At 33.0% G+C, this 20,686-nt stretch overlaps 1 protein-coding gene across 1 annotated transcript in view; it reads left to right on the top strand.

Annotated features, from left to right (window-relative positions):
• Positions 1-1,145: 1,145 nt before the first annotated feature.
• Positions 1,146-20,686, top strand: part of LOC145268684 (uncharacterized) — a 44,701-nt gene continuing 25,160 nt past the window's right edge. Inside the window, exons 1-3 of the mRNA XM_080124190.1 lie at positions 1,146-1,349; positions 7,622-7,742; positions 18,449-18,565. Of these exons, the coding sequence (XP_079980316.1) occupies positions 1,248-1,349; positions 7,622-7,742; positions 18,449-18,565 (340 nt within the window). The 5' untranslated portion in view covers positions 1,146-1,247. The remainder of the gene's footprint in view (positions 1,350-7,621; positions 7,743-18,448; positions 18,566-20,686) is intronic.

The raw sequence follows: 20,686 nt of genomic DNA, 5'->3' as shown, positions 1-20,686 counted from the left end.
CTTATACATGTTTCGTTAAACAGCAAAGATGATTCCTGTTTGTTTCTCTTTGATCCGTTTTTTTTTTTTTTTTTTGGCAGGTAAATGTTTAAACGTTCTGTTCGAGTGTTTGTCATAGTCGCGAACGTTTTCGACGTCTATGAGTCGTCTTCAGGTGAGTGATTTTAATCGACTTTTTCAATAAATTCACCAAACGCAAGTTTTAATTCATCACTCGCCTGAAGACGACTCATGGAAGTCGAAAATGTTCGCGACTATGGCAAATTTCTTTTTACACTATGTTTATATATATATATATATATATATATATATATATATATATATATATATATAAACATAGTATAAAAAGTCACGTATAGTTATATATATATGCACGTCACCAATTAAAAACGAATAAAGAAAAGTTATAAACTTTTATACTTTTCGTATTCTTTTTTATTCATATATATATATATATATATATATATATATATATATATATATATATATATATATATAAGTGAACGTGTCTGTGTGTCTGTGTACATTTCCCTACGCAGTTACTCTGTCCATTTTTAGTCTACAGACTCGAAACTTGATCTTGATATACAGGGTACTGAGATTTGGGAAAATCGATGTGATCGGGTTTCAGCCAGAAAGTTCGCTGTTAAGGGGGTAAAATTTAAACGATTTGACCTTTAAGAACTCTACCAAACTCTTCCGACAATTTTGGGTTTAAACACTTGAAATTTTAGATATAGGTTTCTTGGACATGGATCTAACTTAATAACTTGATTTGAGCCCAAAACAATAAATGTTAAGGGGTCATAATAGGGGTCAAAGTTTAAAAAATCGACCACTTTTTTTTTTCTTTTTTTTTTTTTTTTTTGCTCAGCATACATCTCCAAATACCCGGGCAACGCCGGGCACCCACGCTAATATATATATATCATTATTATTCCACACATACACCATTTTTTCTCGCATTCTTCAATGGCTGCGACCTTCATACATTACCGGTTTATTAAACCAAAACTGATAAAAAGGTCAACTATATCATTCTTTCTTTCTTCCTTCGGTCCGGCCTGACATTTTTGTCCTTTTTTTTCTCTTTCTTTCTTTCTTTTTTTCTTTCTTTCTTTTTTCTTCCCTTTAACCGCAAAATAATTTAGCATTGGTTCTCCGTCCTCGTCTCTGACGGCCGCTTTTCAAGCAAGCCACTCGTAAATTGAATTTTTGTTTCGATTCCTCTGAATTATTTCCAAGTTATGCGACCCGTCAGTCGCTCGTTCGGCAGTCGAGGCATGTTGCCCGCATTTTCTAACCTGGCTGAATTCAGAGTTAAAAAGTTTGACGGACACGATGACGAGGTCAGTTTTTGTGTAAATTTTCAGATCAACACTTCGCTACTCCCCCCCCCAAACACACACACACACACACACACACACACACACACACACACATATATATATATATATATATATATATATATATATATATATATATATATATATATATATACTCAAAATAATAATTAGATTTTATCTTCTTAGGCGATTACTTATAAACGCCATGAAAAAAAAACTGAAAAAAAAATTAAAGAAGAAAAAGGTACTTGTTAAGATTCAGTCGACAAACTGATTTTTTAATATATCGTCTTAAGCAAAACAATATTACGTACTTAACTTTCATGACGAAAATAGTAATATATCCAAAAATTACGAAAAATCAGAGTAGAAAGTTATTTAGGTATTTTTTTTATACAGCGTAGTATAAACACACCCAACCTCCCCCATATTAAAAACAGCTTTCGGAATAAACACCCGCAACCTCGAAAACCGTTCCCAACATGGGGAGCTGGGGGTGTTTATTTTCGAAAGCCGTTCTGAACATGGGGAGGTTGAGGTTGTTTTTATAGTATGTTGGGTACTGTCGTAAAAAGTAATACCCTTATTTATAGTTAAGAGGGTGTTTTTTTTTTTTACGGAAAATTGGGTAAAATTGCATTTTTCTTAGACGTTAGACAATAGAAAATTTCACACACAGGGGACATAACTGGAAACGAATATTTTAGATTTTTTTTTTTTTTTTTTTACATTAGGTCCACCTCGACAATTTTCTTTAAAATGACGACTCTCATAGATTTTCGACTATGCTGAACAGGAAAATCACATTAAAATTTTGCAGAAACAAGTAGTTATTCAGGCCAAGATCAAAGTGTAGTATTTTTTCTTAATATGCTGTATTGCTGCACTACACTTTTTGGTCTCGGTTAATGGAGGAGAAATCCTTCATGAGTGATACACTTTTTTATTTTTGTTACTGACTAGAGTGCCCCTTTTTGGGAAGCTGGTTTCTCCCCACATTAAAAACCGACCTCATGTCTAACTCTGCCCTCGTGGGGAGGAAAGTAAACAAGACAAGTAGTTATTGAGATATAAAGCCCTGTATTATGCACTGTAATTCTCTGGCGGCCATGTTTTTACATGATCAACAAGTCTACTTCTCTGCAAAGTAGATTTGTCGGTAGCTGAATACTTGATGCTTCGCCAGGGCTATCAAGGGTATTTTTTATCGTGCCGCCATCACTAGATGGGGTGCTTACCACGGCTTAAGAGAGTCCCATCTACCCTCGACAGAAGGATAGACCGCGCCAGTTTTCCAACCTGGTATTTCACCTTGCGGTACATATAGCGCCTCGCCTTCCCAAATGGTCACCCATATGGTACTGGCCAGGCTCAACGTAACTTATCTTCGGTGATCTGGTGAGAACCGGTGCGTCAACGTAATTGTGCCGTATATAGATTTATTGGTACTTGGACAGGGTGCCACACAATGAGATACGCAGGCGCACTCAAATGGACCCACTTGAAATAATTCTAACTAATAGACAACTTAGGTGGCTTGGTCACACCATCCGGATGCCAGCAGAAAGGCTCCCACGCAAGGTCCTCTACGGGAAACTTGCAGAGGGCAGACGCAACCCTGGGGGTCCACGTAAACGTTTCAAGGACCAACTAAAAACATCATTGAAAAAGTGTGGCATAGAATCCAACGCCATCGAACATGCTGCTGCTGATCGGAGAAAATGGCGAAACATCTGCCAAGAGGGCTTGGAAACTTTCACCTCCACCTATAACGACCGAGCAGAGCGTAGAAGACACCAAAGGCACGCGGCGCAGCGGGCAGACGGCATCTTCCCTTGTGCTGCCTGCGGCCGTGTATGCAATTCACGAATTGGACTCCACAGTCACCAGCGAATGCATCAGGTGTAATCTATCTGGGACTGTTAGGCATGGTGCAACGTCATCGTCGTCAGCGACGGACTACTGAAGAGAAGAGAGAGAGAGGTACTTGGACAGTTTAATCAAGACATAAAAAAAATGAAAATATTGAGAAAAAAAGTTATATTGTACGTACCCGTTATGGAATGAAGTTCTCCAGAAAAAAGTTTCACTTCATTTGATCAAGTAGTTTTTTTTTTTATTGTTGTTGTTTTGTTTTTGTTTTTTTTTACAGCGAAAAAACATGTTTTTATGACAGCGAGCTGAAGATAGACCACGAGGAAGGAAGAAGGAGGCGCCACGAGTAGATAACTCAGTCTAAAGTGCCAACACCCCCCCCCTCCCCATGTTAAATAATAGCTTCTCTTTCTTCTGTATTCAAACATGGCTACCTTCAGCTGCCTGTCATACAAAACTGTTTTTCGCTGAAAAAAAAAATTACTTGATCAAATTAAGTGAATTTTTTTTTTTTTTCGGAGAACTTCATTCCATAAGAGGTACATACAATATAACTTATTATTCAATAATTGAAATTTTTAATGTTTTGATTGAATAAATAATGAGAAGTGCAGAATTGTGCAATCAATTCATCATGACAAACAAGGGAGATAACCCTTATCTTCTTAAATTAGGGTCCGCCATTTTTAAACAGGGGAACATATTAGTGGCTAATTTTTATTTTATTTCATTTTATTTTATTTTATTTTATTTTTTGTAAATACTTCTAACATATCATCTACTGGATCATTTTTCATAATTTTTGGAATTTATACTAATTTCGCCATGACACATTACTACGTAATAATGTTTCCACATGAAATGCGTTGGTTTAAATGATCACCAATTAACATGAATTGAATCGGTCCCCATTTCCGGTTGTTAATATTTTGTTTTTGTTTTTGTTTTTTTGTTTTTTCGCACTAGCACTAAGTCCGAGTTGCAAGCCTATAAAACCACACGCATAAAGCTAGTAGATCCCCCGCCCCCCCCCCAAAAAAGTGCACAAAATTTATATCCTATAAGAAAACAAATAAATAAAATGAAATAATTTAAAAAATAAAAATAATGAAAAGAATTATTTTAGAATTTAGAGTGGGGGATCAGTTTCGCAGATAGCTTTAACGTAAAATTATTTTCCATTTCCTGCTTATCCGCTTCTTTCTTTGTTGGTTTATTCTATCAAAAGTTTCCTTTACATTTTTTTCAAAACGAATTACATAGAAAAATTAAAGCTGCTAAAATTTTTATTTAGTGCTACTTTTAGATGTAGGTTACCTAGACATGAATAAAACTGCTGAACTGGTAGTTACAAATGAAAATAGAATTTTTACGAATTATTGAGGTTTATCGTTCGTGCATTTTTTTTATCTATATAAAAGCCAAGTATGTCCAAGTGTTGGTACGGGTTTAGGTTCTTCCAAGGATGGAATACTGTTGCCATATCTGGGCAGGAGCTGCTAAAAACAGCCTATCCTGCCTTGACAGAGTGCAAAATAGATTTCGTGGCTTAGTGGGGGATTCCCTTTTCTCTACCCTGCAACCTCTCTCCCACAGAAGAGACGTTGCAAGCCTATCCTTGTTTTATAGTTATTTCCATGGCAGGTGCTCGTCTGAACTCCAATCTCTGGTCCCCCTCGCCAATCTTTCACGAAAAACACCCGTTTAGCTGAATCCACTGTGAAAAATTTCCTCCACTCTTTATCTGTGCCTAAATCAAAACGTGGATTCCATGAACAAAGCTTCTTTCTTAGAACTGCACGCCTGTGGAACTCTGTTCCGTCTGCCTGCTTCTCACTTGACTACAACTTGGATGTGTTCAAGTCCAACGTGAACAAATTCCTAATGAACCGCCCCCTTAAGTAAACACATTTCACATTTCCACACTAACGTAATGTACTTGCAATAACCCTTATCCCTGAGTGGTTTCTGGGCCTTGATAAGTGGTGATCACTGTGTAAAAAAAAAAAAAAAGTAGTATTTTCGGCACTTGTACACTGTACAGTTTAATCAAGACATTAAAAAATGAAAATATCAAAAAAAAAAAAAAAAAACATTATATTGTACATATCCGTTTTGAACTGAAGATCTCTGAAAAAAAATTTCACTTAATTTGATCGAGTAGTTTTTTTTTTCTTTCTTTTACAGCGGAAAAACACGTTTTTATGAGAGCGCGTTGAAGGCAGACATCTTGGAATTGTTCTAAATTTTTGTTTGGAGTTTAGAAACGCCAAAGGGAGATAACTCCAGTTAAAGCGCCGACACTCCCTCCCCATCTTTAATACTAGCTTTTCTTCCTAAAAATCGAACCTTTTGCTCGGTATCATAACAATTTGTTTTTTCACTGTAAATCAAAAACTACCTGATGAAATTAAATGAAATTTTTTTCGGAGAACTTCATTCCATAACGGATACGTAGAATTTAAACTTTCTTTTTTCGATATTTTCATTTTTTTAATGTCTTGACTAAACTGTACAAGTACCGTATTTTCAAGTTTACTTAAAGTTTAATAATATCTGTTTTTTATTAAATTGTAAGGTTAAAGTACAGAATAGATACAAAACACCCGCCCCCTCCCCACATTAAGAATGGCTTTCTTCTTTGTTTTATCGTTACTTCCATGGCAAGTGCTCGTCTCAGCTCCAATCCCTGGCCCCCCCTCGCCAATCTTTCACGATGAACACCCGTCTTGCTGAAACCACTGTGAAAAATTTTCCCCACTCTTTATCTGTGACAAAACCAAAATGTATATTTCATGAACAAAGCTTCTTTCTTAGAAGTGCACGCCTGTGGAACTCTGTTCCATTTGCCTGCTTTCCACCTGACTACAACCTGGATGTCTTTAAGTCCAACATAAACAAATTCCTGATTAACTGCCCCCTTAAGTAAATCTTTATCAAATCTCCGATACTAACGTACTGTACATGCAATAACCCTTATCCCTGAGTGGCTTCCGGGCCTTGACAAGTGGTGACCACCTTGTAAAAAAAAAAAAAAAAAAAAGGACGATAGCGAGAAACATACTTTGTATTGTTCAGACAATTGATCGGAATCGGGAAAATCAGAATCAATATCGGAATCGATATCAGAATCAATATCGGAATCGGAAAAATGTGTGCCTGTTTTCCGATGCCAGAGCGATTCTTTTAATTATATTTTTTTCATTTAATTTTGTTTAAAACAAAATCTTCCACTGCTTATAGGTGCCACAGGGCTTATGAAGAAGAACCGGAAGTCCTACCTAACTAATATTCCTGGTGAACCAAGTGCAAAAGAGATCCAGACAATTGCACTTAAGGGAACAACGAGGATACTAAAAAGAGCTCTCGGCTGGTTTCAATAAAAAGAGGGGCAATGTTGGCAGCTGGTTTGGCTGCCCCATACCAAGCGTTACAATCTTCAAAGGAAGAAAATTAATATTTTAAAAAAAAGAAAAGAAAACGTGATGATGATGATGATATAATAATAATAATAATAATAATAATAATAATAATAATAAACAGTAAATATTTATTGATTTTAAATGACAACTAAAAACTAATATCTATAGATCTCTCTCCCGACACAAGTGTATCTTTACGTTTGAGAAAATACATGCGCGTTTAACCTGTGTTTTTACGGTGATTCGTGAAAACGATAACAACTTTATCGTTGAATATTTAGAAATAACCAGCAAAGAATGACGGGAAGGATCATGGGTAGAAGAAGCAGAAGACGACAGTAAGAAACATACGGTGACAGTCTAAACACCCGGGCAACATAAAAAATGATGAGCAACAATGAATTCATGATTGCCTCGAGGGAGAGAGATGGATAGAGAGACATAGCTGTCAATGCCTGTTCCAAAGAAGACACCACTTGAATGAACGAATAAAATATTTTGTGCAAATAAATATTTCAAAGATTTACGGTGGCAGTCTAAACACCTAGGCAACATAAAAATTGATGAGCAAAAATGAATTCATGAATGCAGAGAGAGGGAGAGAGAGAGGGAGAGAGAGAGAGATAGTCGTTAATGCCTGTACCAGGCAGGACACCACTTGAATGAACAAATAAAATATTTTGTGCAAATAAATATTTCAAAGATTTACGTTGACAGTCTAAACACCTAGGCAACATAAAAATTGATGAGCAACAATGAATTCATGAATGCAGAGAGAGAGAGAGAGAGAGAGAGAGAGAGAGAGAGAGAGAGAGAGTCGTTAATGCCTGTACCAGGCAGGACACCACTTGAATGAACGAATAAAATATTTTGTGCAAATAAATATTTCAAAGATTTACTTTAGTTATCGACGATTATCTTAAAAAGCCCCCCCCCCTCCGCTCCCTGTTGATTATCTCCCTTTGTTTCTCATTTAAGGTTAATTGCGTTGCATTTTCACCGGATTTTACAAGAATGGCAACTGGTTCGGACGATTTCAATGTAAGAATTTTCAACACAGAAAATTGCCAGCTCATTCACAACGTCACAGGACATAATGGTAGGTGTCCATTATCTCCTTTTTTGTCATCAGGCAATAACTGATCTAATTGTTAATTAGAAGCCAAAACTTTATTGGGTGTTTCTTCGTTACAATAGTGATATCCGAAAGTAAAATGAATTTTCACTAAAAACCAATGATAATCTATTAGAGCGCCATAAAATGAAATTAAGTCTCATTTTTTTATTTATTTATTTTTATTTATTTATTTCTTTATTTATTTATTTTTATTTATTTATTCATATTTATTTATTTATTTTTATTTATTTATTTTTATTTATTTATTTATATTACTTTATTTTTTTTTAATTTATTTATTTTTATTTATTTATTTTTATTTATTCATTTATTTTTATTTATTTATTTATTTTTATTTATCTATTTATTTTTATTTATTTTTATTTATTTATTTTTATTTATATATATTTATTTATTTATTTTATTTATTTATATTTATTTATTTTATTTTCATTTATTAATTTTTATTTATTTTTATTTATTTATTTATTTTTATTTATTTATTTATTTTTATTTTTTTTATTTATTTATTTTTATTTATTTATTTATTTTTATTTATTTATTTATTTTTATTTATTTATTTTTATTTATTTATTTTTATTTATTAATTTATTTTTAATCATTTATTTATTTTATTTATTTTTATTTATTTATTTTGGTTCTGCAGTTAAGTAAAAAAAAATCAGTATTTAAAGTTAAGACGCCGGAAGTGGACTCGGTTTACCTAAATATGAAACAGAAGTCACTAAACATGAAACGAAATACGAAACCATATGGAACCACTTCTTGTCTTATCCTGAAACAATAAAAAAAAAATAATAATAATAAACTTTTATTTTTTACATTTCTATAAATATTTTTTTTTTCTTTTTGAAATATGTTTATATGGAAATATTTTATTGAAAAAAAAATGTTATTTAAACTTTCATAGTTTAAATGTCTATAAATAATTGTCTAAGCATTTAAAATATATTCCATTTATTCATTTTAAGAAACTTTTTAATACAAATGTTTAAAATGATTTTTTTTTTTTTTTGGTAACACAAGAAGTGTTTATAAAAAAACTTTCATACATTATTTATGACAAAATTATGTGATAAAACTTGTGAAAAACATAACTACATTATTTCAAAAAGACACTGTAGCGAGCTGCTACTATTACGAGACTAGGCTGTATTCTCACCTTAGTTCTCTCTTTCTCCCTACTCTTTTCTCTTTTCCTTCCTTTCTTCTTATACGTCATCAGAGGTTCCAGCCAATGAAAAGCGAGAACGATTGACGTGGGACATTCGAGTGAAATTTATAGAAATGCAAATAATAAAAGTCCTAATTATTATTATTATTTTTTTTTTTTTTTTTGCGATAACACAAGTGTTAAAACAAAAAAAAAGGCACTTGTACAGTTTAATAAAGACATTAAAAAATGAAAATATTGAAAAAAAAAAAAAGGTTATATTGTACGTATCCGTTTTAGCCTGAAGATCTCTGAAAAAAAATTTCACTTAATTTGATTGAGTAGTTTTTTTGTTTTTTTTACAGCAGAAAAACATGTTTTCATGACAGCACGTCTTGGAATTTTTTGAACATGCCACGGGGAGATAACTCCAGTTAAAGCGCCGACACTCCCTCCTCATCTTTAATACTAGCTTTTCTTCCTAAAAATCGAACCTTTTGCTCGGTATCATAACAAATTGTTTTTTCGCTGTAAAAAAAAAAAAAAAAAAAAAAAAAAACTACTTGATGAAATTATTGGGGGGGGGAGAACTTCGTTCCATAACGTATATATAAAATATAATTTTTTTTTTTTGATATTTTCATTTTTTAATGTCTTGATTAAACTGTACAAGTACCCCCAAAACAACTATTTATAAAATGTGAAAAATGAAAAAAAAATTTGTGTTTCATGATAACACAAGAAATGTTAAAACAAAAATAAATTTTTGGAATAAATTATTTCCATATGGTTTCGTATTTCGTTACATATTTAGTGACTTCCGTTTCATATTTTAGCTAAACCGAGTCCACGTTTGAGTACTGAATTTTTGGACTTTAACTGGTTTAGCTTTGTTGTGATAGTGAATTCCAACGATCGAAAAATTGACTTTAAAAAAAAAAAAAAAAGAAACAATGGTACCTATTTACTTTCAACTGAAAACAATTTTATCTACTTAATTGTCATGTCGTAGTTAGTTAAATATTACTGCATTTTTAAATACTAGCACGGAAACTCGCCGTTTCCTGGGATTGAATTAGGATCAATTTAATTTTTTAAGTTATACTTCCTCATCAGAATTTCAAATATTTTAATAAAAGATAGTGTCCTTATTGTATTGTAAAGTATTGTTTATATAAAGTGCCTTCAATAAGTTTCCAGACATTTTCATATGGGAACTTTTATTGATAGTATACATATGAAACTCTAGTCTCCTTTGAAGTAATCTTCTCCGGCTGCAATGCACTTGTTATACCATTCCAACAACTTCTAAAAAGCCCCATAGAAGGCCTCTTGTGCAAACACGTCAATGACCCTCGTCATAGCCTCTTTCATCTTCTCAATTGTCTCATAGGCAGTCTAAGGTTTTCCTTGAGCTTAGGGAATAACCGAAAATCACAAGGAGTAAGGTATAGACTATAGAGAGAGTAAGGAACTGTCTTGATCTCCATCTTAGTCAAATAGTCTGTGACAAGGATGGAGTTGTGGACTGCTGCATTCACGCAAATCTTCTGCATCTTCAGTTCCTCACGAATAACTGTGTGTGCAATTCTCACACTGGCATCAAATTGTGCACTTATCATCTCTATAGACACAAAACAATCCTTATTCATGAAATTCTTTATTTGGCCAATCAACTCTGCTATTCTAATTTCCTTACTCCTCCCACACCTCTCATCATCCCTCACAGACCCCCTGCCTTCCTTGAATCTTTTATGCCATTGAAAAACTAATGCTTAATTCATGCAAGATGGTCCAAAAGCAATCTGAAGCATTCTATATGTTCTGAGGTATTTTTTTTTCCATGTTTAAAACAGAATTTTATTGCATATCGTTCTTCTAAATTGTCCTTACATCCAGATTGCATTTTTGAAATTCACCAGCTGTGACAATCAGACTTTAGTAGGGTGTATTCCAATTCCTACTGTAGCTATTCATTTGTGGATATATCTATATTTGTAACCAATATATTAAAATGCTCATATCTTTTGTTCTATGAGACGGAATTACATGAAACTTTGCAGGCTTTTTGAAGATTATAATACTATTCTATGGTTAAAATATTTTTGACAATTGGTAAAAACGAATCTATATTTTCAAAACAATAAAATGTTCCCAAATTTGCCTGCATATTTATATATAGTGTCCTGGCAAGCCAGCTTTAGTTTTCCTGCTTTGGTATGAATTTTGCTTAGGTTTTTTGGGTTTTTTTGCTTGGTTGTCTCCCCTGTACTCTTGCCAGGCCACTAATATATAGATATACCACCTTTTTTGGCAATTTTATAAGTTCCAAATCTCAGCGACTATTAATCAGAATTTAACAAATAAAGGCTCGTTGGAAAGATAATGACCTGAATTGTGTAATGGGCTATGTGACATTTGCCCTTAAGGTCGCACATTAAGAGGATCATTCATCATCCAGAGCCTATTTTTTGGCATTTTTTTACAGCCATAAAATGTTCCAATAATAGTCATTTGTTTTCCTAGTTTTTTATATAAATTACAAAATATATGATATTTCCTCAAAACCTCTGGACTTGACAGAGGGGAGACTAAAACCTGCTGCTATGGTTTCAAATGATCTGAAATAACAGCAAGGGGGGACTTGATTCCAAATATTTCTCATATGTTATATCTCCCCTCTTTGGATTTCATACATAAAGTAAATTTCACAGTGTATAAGGATTATTTCATACTGGAGATATTCATAATCGTACCCTGTTTCTACTTTTTAAATGATATTTCAACGAATTGCCTATTTTAATATTAATTTAATTTTTTGTATGTTTTTTTTTTTGATTAATAAGTGTTTTTAAAATTAGTAGATCGTAATATGTAAACAAAGTTTATACGAAACTATGGTAGATTGAGGAAGAAATAATTGAATATATAAATTTAAACTACAATTTGAAGGTGTAGATTAGTATTTGTGAAATCAATCAAATGGATAAGTAAATTGGGATAAAAATTACTACGGGAACAGTAGTAGAAACTCACTATGAAGCAAGCGAACAACAGAAGATGTATTTGAAAGAAACAGTTTACCTTATAGGCTTGTATATACTGATGTTTATTAGCTCCTTTCTTTTCGGATAAAGTTAATGTCAAGAGAGATAAAGCGCCTTCCTAGGGCTTTCATCATCTAAGTTTTATAGGATGGTGCTTTTTGGAGGTATTTCATAGTATATCATTTTTTTTTTTACTTTATATAGTCATGTTTGGAGGGGGGGATGTATTTTCTCTTATAGATAATATTGGGTCATCAGGAGAGAATACGCACCGTTTCCGGACCTTCCTCTCTACGGCTTGTTCACGTATCGGCTCCCGTTCACTGATGTGAGGCCCAATTATCTGCTCAATACAATTAAAAGAAAAGACGTTTGATAATTAAACGACTCTTGTCACGAGCAACAGACTTGCGCATGTCGTTGAATGTTCAAAGGCTACGTCTGACATATTTGTTAGGACGCGCACATATCGAAGAAAATAATGATAATAATATTAGTAACAATAATAATAAACAATAACCATGATAATAATAATAAAAGAACTATATATACATATATATATATATATATATATATATATATATATATATATATAAATCCAAATTAAAAAAAAAACATACAAAAGATTAAATTAATATTAAAAAAGGTAATTGGTTGAAATATCATTTAAAAAATAGAAATATGAAAATGGGACAATTACTCTATCGAAAAAATAAAAAATAAAAAGTAAATATGAGTGGTGGAGAGGTAGGTGCAACTGCTTCATCTCTGAAAATAGAGATTATCAATGTATTCATATATGTATAACTAGTGTATTTTCCCGCCTGAAGAGTAGCTATTTTTGAATATTTTGAATAAATATATATATATATATATATATATGTTTATATATATATATATATATATATATATATATATATATATAAATATATATATATAATATATATATATAAATATATAAATATATATAAATATATATATAATATATATATATAAATATATATATAATATATATATAAATATATATAAATATATATATATAATATATATATAAATATATATAAATATATATATATATAAATATATATATATATAAATATATATATAAATATATAAATATATATAAATATATATATATATATGAATATATATATATAAATATATATATATATAAATATATATATATATATATACATTTATATATATATAAATATATACATTTATTTATATATATATATATATATATATATATATATATATTGATATATTGACATTGATATATATATATATATATATATACATTTATATATATATAAATATATACATTTATTTATATATATATATATATATATATATATATATATATATATATATATATATATATATATTTCTAATTTCCGGAAGTTTAGATAAGATAAGCCATCGATACCGTCGGTTTCAAACCTGATAATAGGGGGTAACTATTATCAGGTTTGAAACCGACAGTACCAATGGCTTATCTTATATATATACGACAAATAAATGCTACCAAACGCAAGATAGGTCACTGTTCCATCTACCTGGATAATTTTATTTGTGTTTTTTTTATTTGAAAGCGTTGTTTAATTTACATTCTCAATGGTGTCTGGGAATTAATGTTTTCTCTTGCGTTAAAAATGTTGTGTAGAGAGAGAGGCCTTAGACACCCGAGGATAGTGTCTAGTAGTCATCCAAGTTGTTTCCAGTAGGCATTCAAGTTCCTCCTATGTTGAAAACAGTATGCACTAGATAACCTCGTACCGAGTGACCTCCTCAAATGTCGGTTAAAGCTTAATCTGCCTTCTTGAGAAAGATTTGCTTGGCAGGAAAATTAAAATTGATCTGTCAAAACAGAAGGAAAATAATGCATTTGTTTTGCTTAATTTATTATTATTCAACCGATTTTTTTTTTTCTTACCTGACACTATTTAAAAAAAAAAAAAAGAGTGCCTGTGCATGATAGTGATGCTGCTTTTAACCAATACGTTTCAGGTGAAAACATTATTACATACTAGGGACGGGGGGGGGGCTTTTCTCGGTCGTAAAATACGCTTAACCCTTCCAGACCAAATTACCACCATACCGGTAATTTCCAGAAATGCTATATACCGAGTTACCGCTAAACCCGTATTTTTCTAACCACGTCTGGTCAGTTATTTAATTATTTGATGCCTCCGCTTCGTCTCAAAAGACAAAGGATACCTCGGCATAATCACGTTTTACACCGAAGTTAAGCAACGTTGAACCTGGTCAGTACCAGATGGGTGACCATTTGGAACTCTCAGCTGCTGTATGTGCTCTCCGCTTATCTCGGCATTGTTTCCAGTCATCCTGGACTTCACCTTGCCACTGAACTCTAGCAATGCCGATTCAAGAGGGGTGTGGTTAGAGATTGCGCAACTCTTGCCTCATAATTACACGAGCAGTTGCCCCCTACAGGGGGTATCCTTTGTCTTTTAAGACTGAACGGAAGCATTAGAAATTAATCATTAACCCTACCAGACTGAGTTACCGAGATGCTGGTAATTTAAAAAAAAAATGCTATATACCGAGTTATCTCTAAACCAGTATTTTTCCGACCACGCCTTTTTGTGTTGTCAGGAGGCTAAAAATAGCTACCCAATCGCTGCTTAGCTTCGTGTTAGCGCAAGCCTAACGTTCTACAAATGGCTCCCTTTGTTTTGGCAGAGTTGTGAGTTGTTTTGTAGACTAAAGTGGCCGTGAAACGAGCTAGTGACGAACCAAGCAATTCGACAGATAAAAGAGCAAGACCAAGGAGTTCCACGGTGAAAACAAGTGTCGGATAAAGTGACAAATTTTGATTCAGACGAAGGCGAATTTGATCAGGAGTTTCTGAATCAAGTAACGCGAGCGATGATTAGGCTATGACAACAGCATATTCTTTTCACTGTTTTGACTTTCGAGTATATATATCCGACACAGTAAGACAAAGTTAATCAACCGAGAACCACATCACTCTATATAAAAGCATTATAAGATATCAACGGATACACACGCGAGAGTCAAAACGGTACTTGTACAGTTTAATCAAGACATTGAAAAATGAAAATATCGAAAAAAAAATTACATTGTACATATCCATCATGGAACGAAGTTCTCCGAAAATAAAATTCACTTAATTTCATCAAGTAGTTTTTTTTTTTTTTTTGTTTTTTTACAGCGAAAAAAACAATTTGTTATGATACCGAGCAAAGGGTTCGATTTTTAGGAAGAAAAGCTAGTAATAAAGATGGAGGGAGTGTCGGCGCCTTACATTGAGTTATCTCCCCGTGGCGTGTTCAAAAAATTCAAACAAATATTTAAAAAATTCAAAGATGTCTACCTGCAACATGCTGTTATAAGAATAAGAACGTGTTTTTCCGCTGTAAAAAAAAAAAACAAACAAAAAAAAAAAACTACTCGATCAAATTAAGTGAAAAATTTTTTTCAGAGATCAAAACGGATACGTACAATGTAACCTTTGTTCGATATTTCCATTTTTTAATGTCCTGATTAAACTGTACAAGTACCGTCAAAACAATGAAAAGAATGTGCTGTTGTCCTAGCTCTAGTGATGATGAATATCTCGGTGAAGGAGAAAGTGATGTTAATTCTGATGATGCTGTATAGTTAAAATATGTAATATTTTATATGTGCCAATAATAACATAATAATAATAATTTCGGTAATAACTTAGCACGCGAGTAAATACCTTTAATCAGGTCGCCATGACAGTTACCTTCAATGTCCTATCAAGGGCACATAACTCGGGTATTATGTTAACATGTACCTTTTTTTTTTCTTTTTTTCTTTTTTTTAATTTTATTAAAAACAGAAAGAGAAATGTTATTCAAGTTGGAAGTCCTTAAATCTAGCTGCCAGTCGTTTGTTACGGACGGGTCTAGACATAGTTTCAAGTTCTTTGTCTTGTATTGTCTCTGTTGTTTGCAGATGTTTCTTCCCTACCGGTATTCCTGGTGTGGTAGACGGTGTTGGTGTTATTTGTGTTTGAAGGTGTTGGCTTTCTAGATGTATTGGTTCAGGTATGATAGGCAACTGTGGGACATGGTTGTCCATCTTGTTGTTTTGTAAGGCGTCTAGTAAGGTGTGGTTCTTCTACTGCCATCAACTAATACACGGTACTGTCTGTGGGGCAGGGTTTCCACAACTATGCCAGTGTTGTCCCAATACTAAGGGTTATGTCCATGTTGATTTTTGAATAGACACTTAATGGGTCCAGCTGTTGCCTGTTCTGAGTGTGCTTAGCGTTATTTATTAACCGCTGGCTGATTTCCCTCTCACGCATGTCAGCAAGTTCCAACCATTCGTGGTGGAATTTTGTAGGGTTTGGTAAGTGGTCATTCAAGGGACGAGCGAATAAAAGTTTTGTTGGTGATGCACCTATGTCAGATGGTGGTGTATTGCGATGTAGCAGAAGTGCTTTTGCCACTTCGCCTGTATCCAGTGATTCATGTTTTATGTGCTTGACATCTGCCTCAGCTCTGCCATTGCTTTGAGGATAATAGGTTGATGATATTCGCAGGAATATACCCCATATCTTTAGAAATGCTCTCCACTGACCGTGCTTCTGCAGTGAGGAGAACACTGTGATATCAATTCCATGCATCAAAGATGGCTTTCTTTTTTTCCTGGGGGTATTGTATTGAAATGGTTGAATGGAGAGGGCATGTGGTGTGTGTCTCTCATCTTGTTGCTGCATTCAAATTCTGCAGGTCGACCGTTCCATGTGAGCTGCCGTCTTTTTGGGGAGCTGTGATTATTCTGGAACACTATGTTGTTATGTGTCCTGGCTGGCACTGATTCAATTATGTTCATTGCCACGTCAGCATCTAGCTGGGATCTGACAGCTTCTTTCCAGTAGTGGAGAACTGGAATTGGCTTGTGAACGGCTTTGGGTTGGTAGTTGTCTAAAAATGTAATGGTGAGTGGCTCGCCCGTCATGGTCTACAACTTTTAGTATATGCACGCGTTGAATGCACTGCTGACGAAGTGACACTTGATCCAATTTTCTAGGTCGTTGTGATAATCAGGTGTTGCGGGAATAAGAGCTTGTCTGGTGGTAGTGGACAAAACGATCTGGATGGGCAACTACGAGGAGTTAATGTACAGTTAGCAGGTTTACAATCTATTTTTGTTGTGGCTACTTGACTCCTAATTTAGTGTTGGAAAGTTGTTGTCAATAATCCTTAGTTTTTTTAGGGGCGTTAGTGAGATATGTAGGCCCCTAATTTTTGGGGCAGATGTAAATCATCTCCGAGCATATTACATCACCAAGTTTTAATTATCGGTGATTACGGCTCCTATGATGCGCAAGTTGTTGTTGTTTGCAGCACATAATCGTAATGGATGTTTAGAAGTGCATCCGAGCTCTTTCAATATATCTTCTCCAGCTGTACTGGTTTGGGCCCCAGTATCTGCCATTGCAGTTAATTAAGTGGATCGTGGTTTCACGTCAGTATGCATTAATTGTCCGAGGTGCCTGTGAGCAATCGTATTCAATGTGACTGTAATGTTAACAAATGTCTTCAAGTCCAACGTTAACAAATTCCTAATGAACCGCCCCCTTAAGTAAACACTTCATCAAATCTCCACACTAACGTAATGTACTTGCAATAACCCTTATCCCTGAGTGGCTTCCGGGCCTTGATAAGTGGTGATCACTGTGTAAAAAAACAAAAACAAAAAAAAAAACAAATGGGGGCGGCTCTGGTCGTCCTGGTGTGAACCGGTTGTTGGTCCATGCCCCATGTGGAATTCCTTTTTCTTCCTTCAGTCACCTGGGCTACGTATTCATGGTTGATATGAAAGAGGTATCGTCACTCTGGTTGTCATTTGAGTAATCCTCCATTATAACACTGGATAATGCTTTGCTGCGGCATATGCTTTGAGAAGTGGTTTTCTCTTCCACATTGGTGGCATGATTTACCCCAAGTGGGGCATTGCTTGCAGCCCTTTGGGGGTGCTCTATGACTGCAACCTTTATATTCTTATCATTGCTTGTCTTATTCTGTGGCAGTAACTTTTGTGACGACGTAGATCTGATTGGGGCGATTTGTGGGTTCTCAGCTGGCCGGAAGTAGCTCGATGCTCTGCCAGTAGACTCTAGAATCAACAAGCGTTTAGTTAGGTCACTTAGGTCGCTTGAAATTCATCAACTGTGACAATCAGACTTTAGTAGGGTGCATTCCGATTCCTGCTGTAGCTGTTCATTTGAACCTGAAATCATAAAAATTGGTCAGTCATCCCATGTAGCAATAACATACTGAATTCTTAAGAGCCTACGACAATTTTAAATGCTTGTACAAAAAAAGTCTGGAAACTTGTCAATGGTACTTCAGAGTCTTTCGAGGAATTTATTTGAGGATAAAGGTCAGCATTTTATTTGAAAATTTCTAGCATTATTATTATTTTTTTTTTTTTTTCTGAAGGTGCTGTTCGTTGCGTTGCAATCTCTAGAGACACTGTATATTTCGCGAGTGGATCGTACGACAAAACGATTCAGATTCGACAAGTAAGCGACGCTTCTCTCTGCCACATGCTTAAAGGTAAGACTTTGGCCTTCAAGAATGATAGCCTTTAACCCCACAATTTTGATTGCCCTTGTGCCTAATTTGTTCAATTTGTAATCTATCTATCTATCTCTCTATCTATCTATAAAAGTGGTTGGTTGGTTGGTTGGTTTTGTTTTACGGCATATCAACCCTTTTCGGGTTATTTAATGCCGAATCCAAAGATTTTAAAGAAAAAAATTTTTAATAGAATATATTTGTTGTTTTCAAGTCGGTTTCTATTTAACCTATAGTTGGAACCCTAACAGGTACTACCACTCCGGGTCAGAGTGGACCTGGGAGCAATGGTAATTAAAGGGTGGCTCCACACTCCCCAAAGCCCGCAAGCTGGGGCCTCACCACTGGATATAGTTTAAGGTCATATCCAGGACCCCCATTGAGGGACTTTTACCCTCTGCAGGGGGGCAGTCGGTGTATTCTAATGCCCCACCGACAGGGCCAAATATAAAAGTGAGCACATGTGTGTGAGGATAACTCCCAACCTATATATTCAACAAATTTTTGATTTACAGACTTGAAACTTTTTATATAGGGTATTTAGACATGTGGAAAAGTTTTTAATCAGTTTTCATCCGGAATAAAGGGCTGCTAATGGGGTAAAAATTGAAAAATTGGTATGTGGAGGTCATCGAATTTTTATCTGTTTGTCAACCGTTTCACGAATGCGCATGCGTGAATCATTCACATGACAAATTACATATGCCAAGAATAAGTAGGTTTGAAAACACTTTTTAGCCATCGTGTCAAGTTGGTCTAATGGTTATCGTAATTGACTAAATGTCTTTAGGTTTTGATTTCGAACTCAGCTCAAGTATTTTTTTTTTTTTACTTACAAGAAGTAAACCGTTTGGAATTCCAGGCGCTGTATGTAGGAGGACGTCAACACCTCCCTGCAAGATTGCAAAATCCTAACATCGTCATCTCTTCTAATGGGGATACACATGCGACTGGGGACCGCTTGTGAACTTCATACTCCCATGGAACTCCCTCCCTTATAGGAAACCCACATGGGGTATAACTGGCTTTTTTCCATTTTTCCCGCAAATTTCTTTCCTTCAAAAAACGCGTGTAGCGCCGCCGCATATAAAAAAGTTGTAAGGAAGTATATTATCAATTATTTAAATTCTTTGAGATGAGCAATTGTATATTTATTTATTTATTTGTTTATTTGTTTGTTTGTTTGTTTGTTTGTTTGTTTGTTTGTTTGTTTATTTATTTGTTTATTTATTTGTTTATTTATTTATATATTTGTTTGTTTATTTATCTATTTGTTTATTTATTTGTTCATTTATTTATGTATTTATTTATTTGTTTATTTATTTGTTTATTTATTTGTTCATTTATTTATTTGTTTATTTATTTGTTTGCTTGTTTATTTATTTATTTGTTCATTTATTTATTTATTTGTTTATTTATTTATTTGTTTGTTTGTTTATTTATTTATTTGTTTATTTATTTGTTCATTTATTTATTTATTTGTTTATTTATTTGTTTGTTTGTTTATTTATTTATTTGTTTATTTATTTATTTGTTTATTTATTTGTTCATTTATTTATTTATTTGTTTATTTATTTATTTGTTTGTTTGTTTATTTATTTATTTGTTTATTTATTTGTTCATTTATTTATTTATTTATTTGTTTATTTATTTGTTTGTTTGTTTATTTATTTATTTGTTTATTTATTTGTATATTTATTTGTTTTTATTTATTTATTTGTTTATTTGTTTGTTTGTTTGTTTGTTTATTTATTTGTTTATTTATTTGTTTATTTATTTATATATTTGTTTGTTTATTTATTTATTTGTTTATTTATTTGTTCATTTATTTATGTATTTATTTATTTGTTTATTTATTTGTTTATTTATTTGTTAATTTATTTATTTGTTTATTTATTTGTTTGCTTGTTTATTTATTTATTTGTTTATTTATTTAGTTCCTTTATTTATTTATTTGTTTATTTATTTATTTGTTTGTTTGTTTATTTATTTATTTGTTTATTTATTTGTTCATTTATTTATTTGTTTATTTATTTGTTTGTTTGTTTATTTATTTATTTGTTTATTTATTTATTTGTTTATTTATTTGTTCATTTATTT

This window comes from Euprymna scolopes, chromosome 44 (genome assembly GCF_053919585.1).
Source record: "Euprymna scolopes isolate OS-2025 chromosome 44, ASM5391958v1, whole genome shotgun sequence".
NCBI classification, from domain to species: Eukaryota; Metazoa; Mollusca; class Cephalopoda; order Sepiida; family Sepiolidae; genus Euprymna; species Euprymna scolopes.
This window is presented reverse-complemented; position numbering and strand designations above follow the sequence as displayed.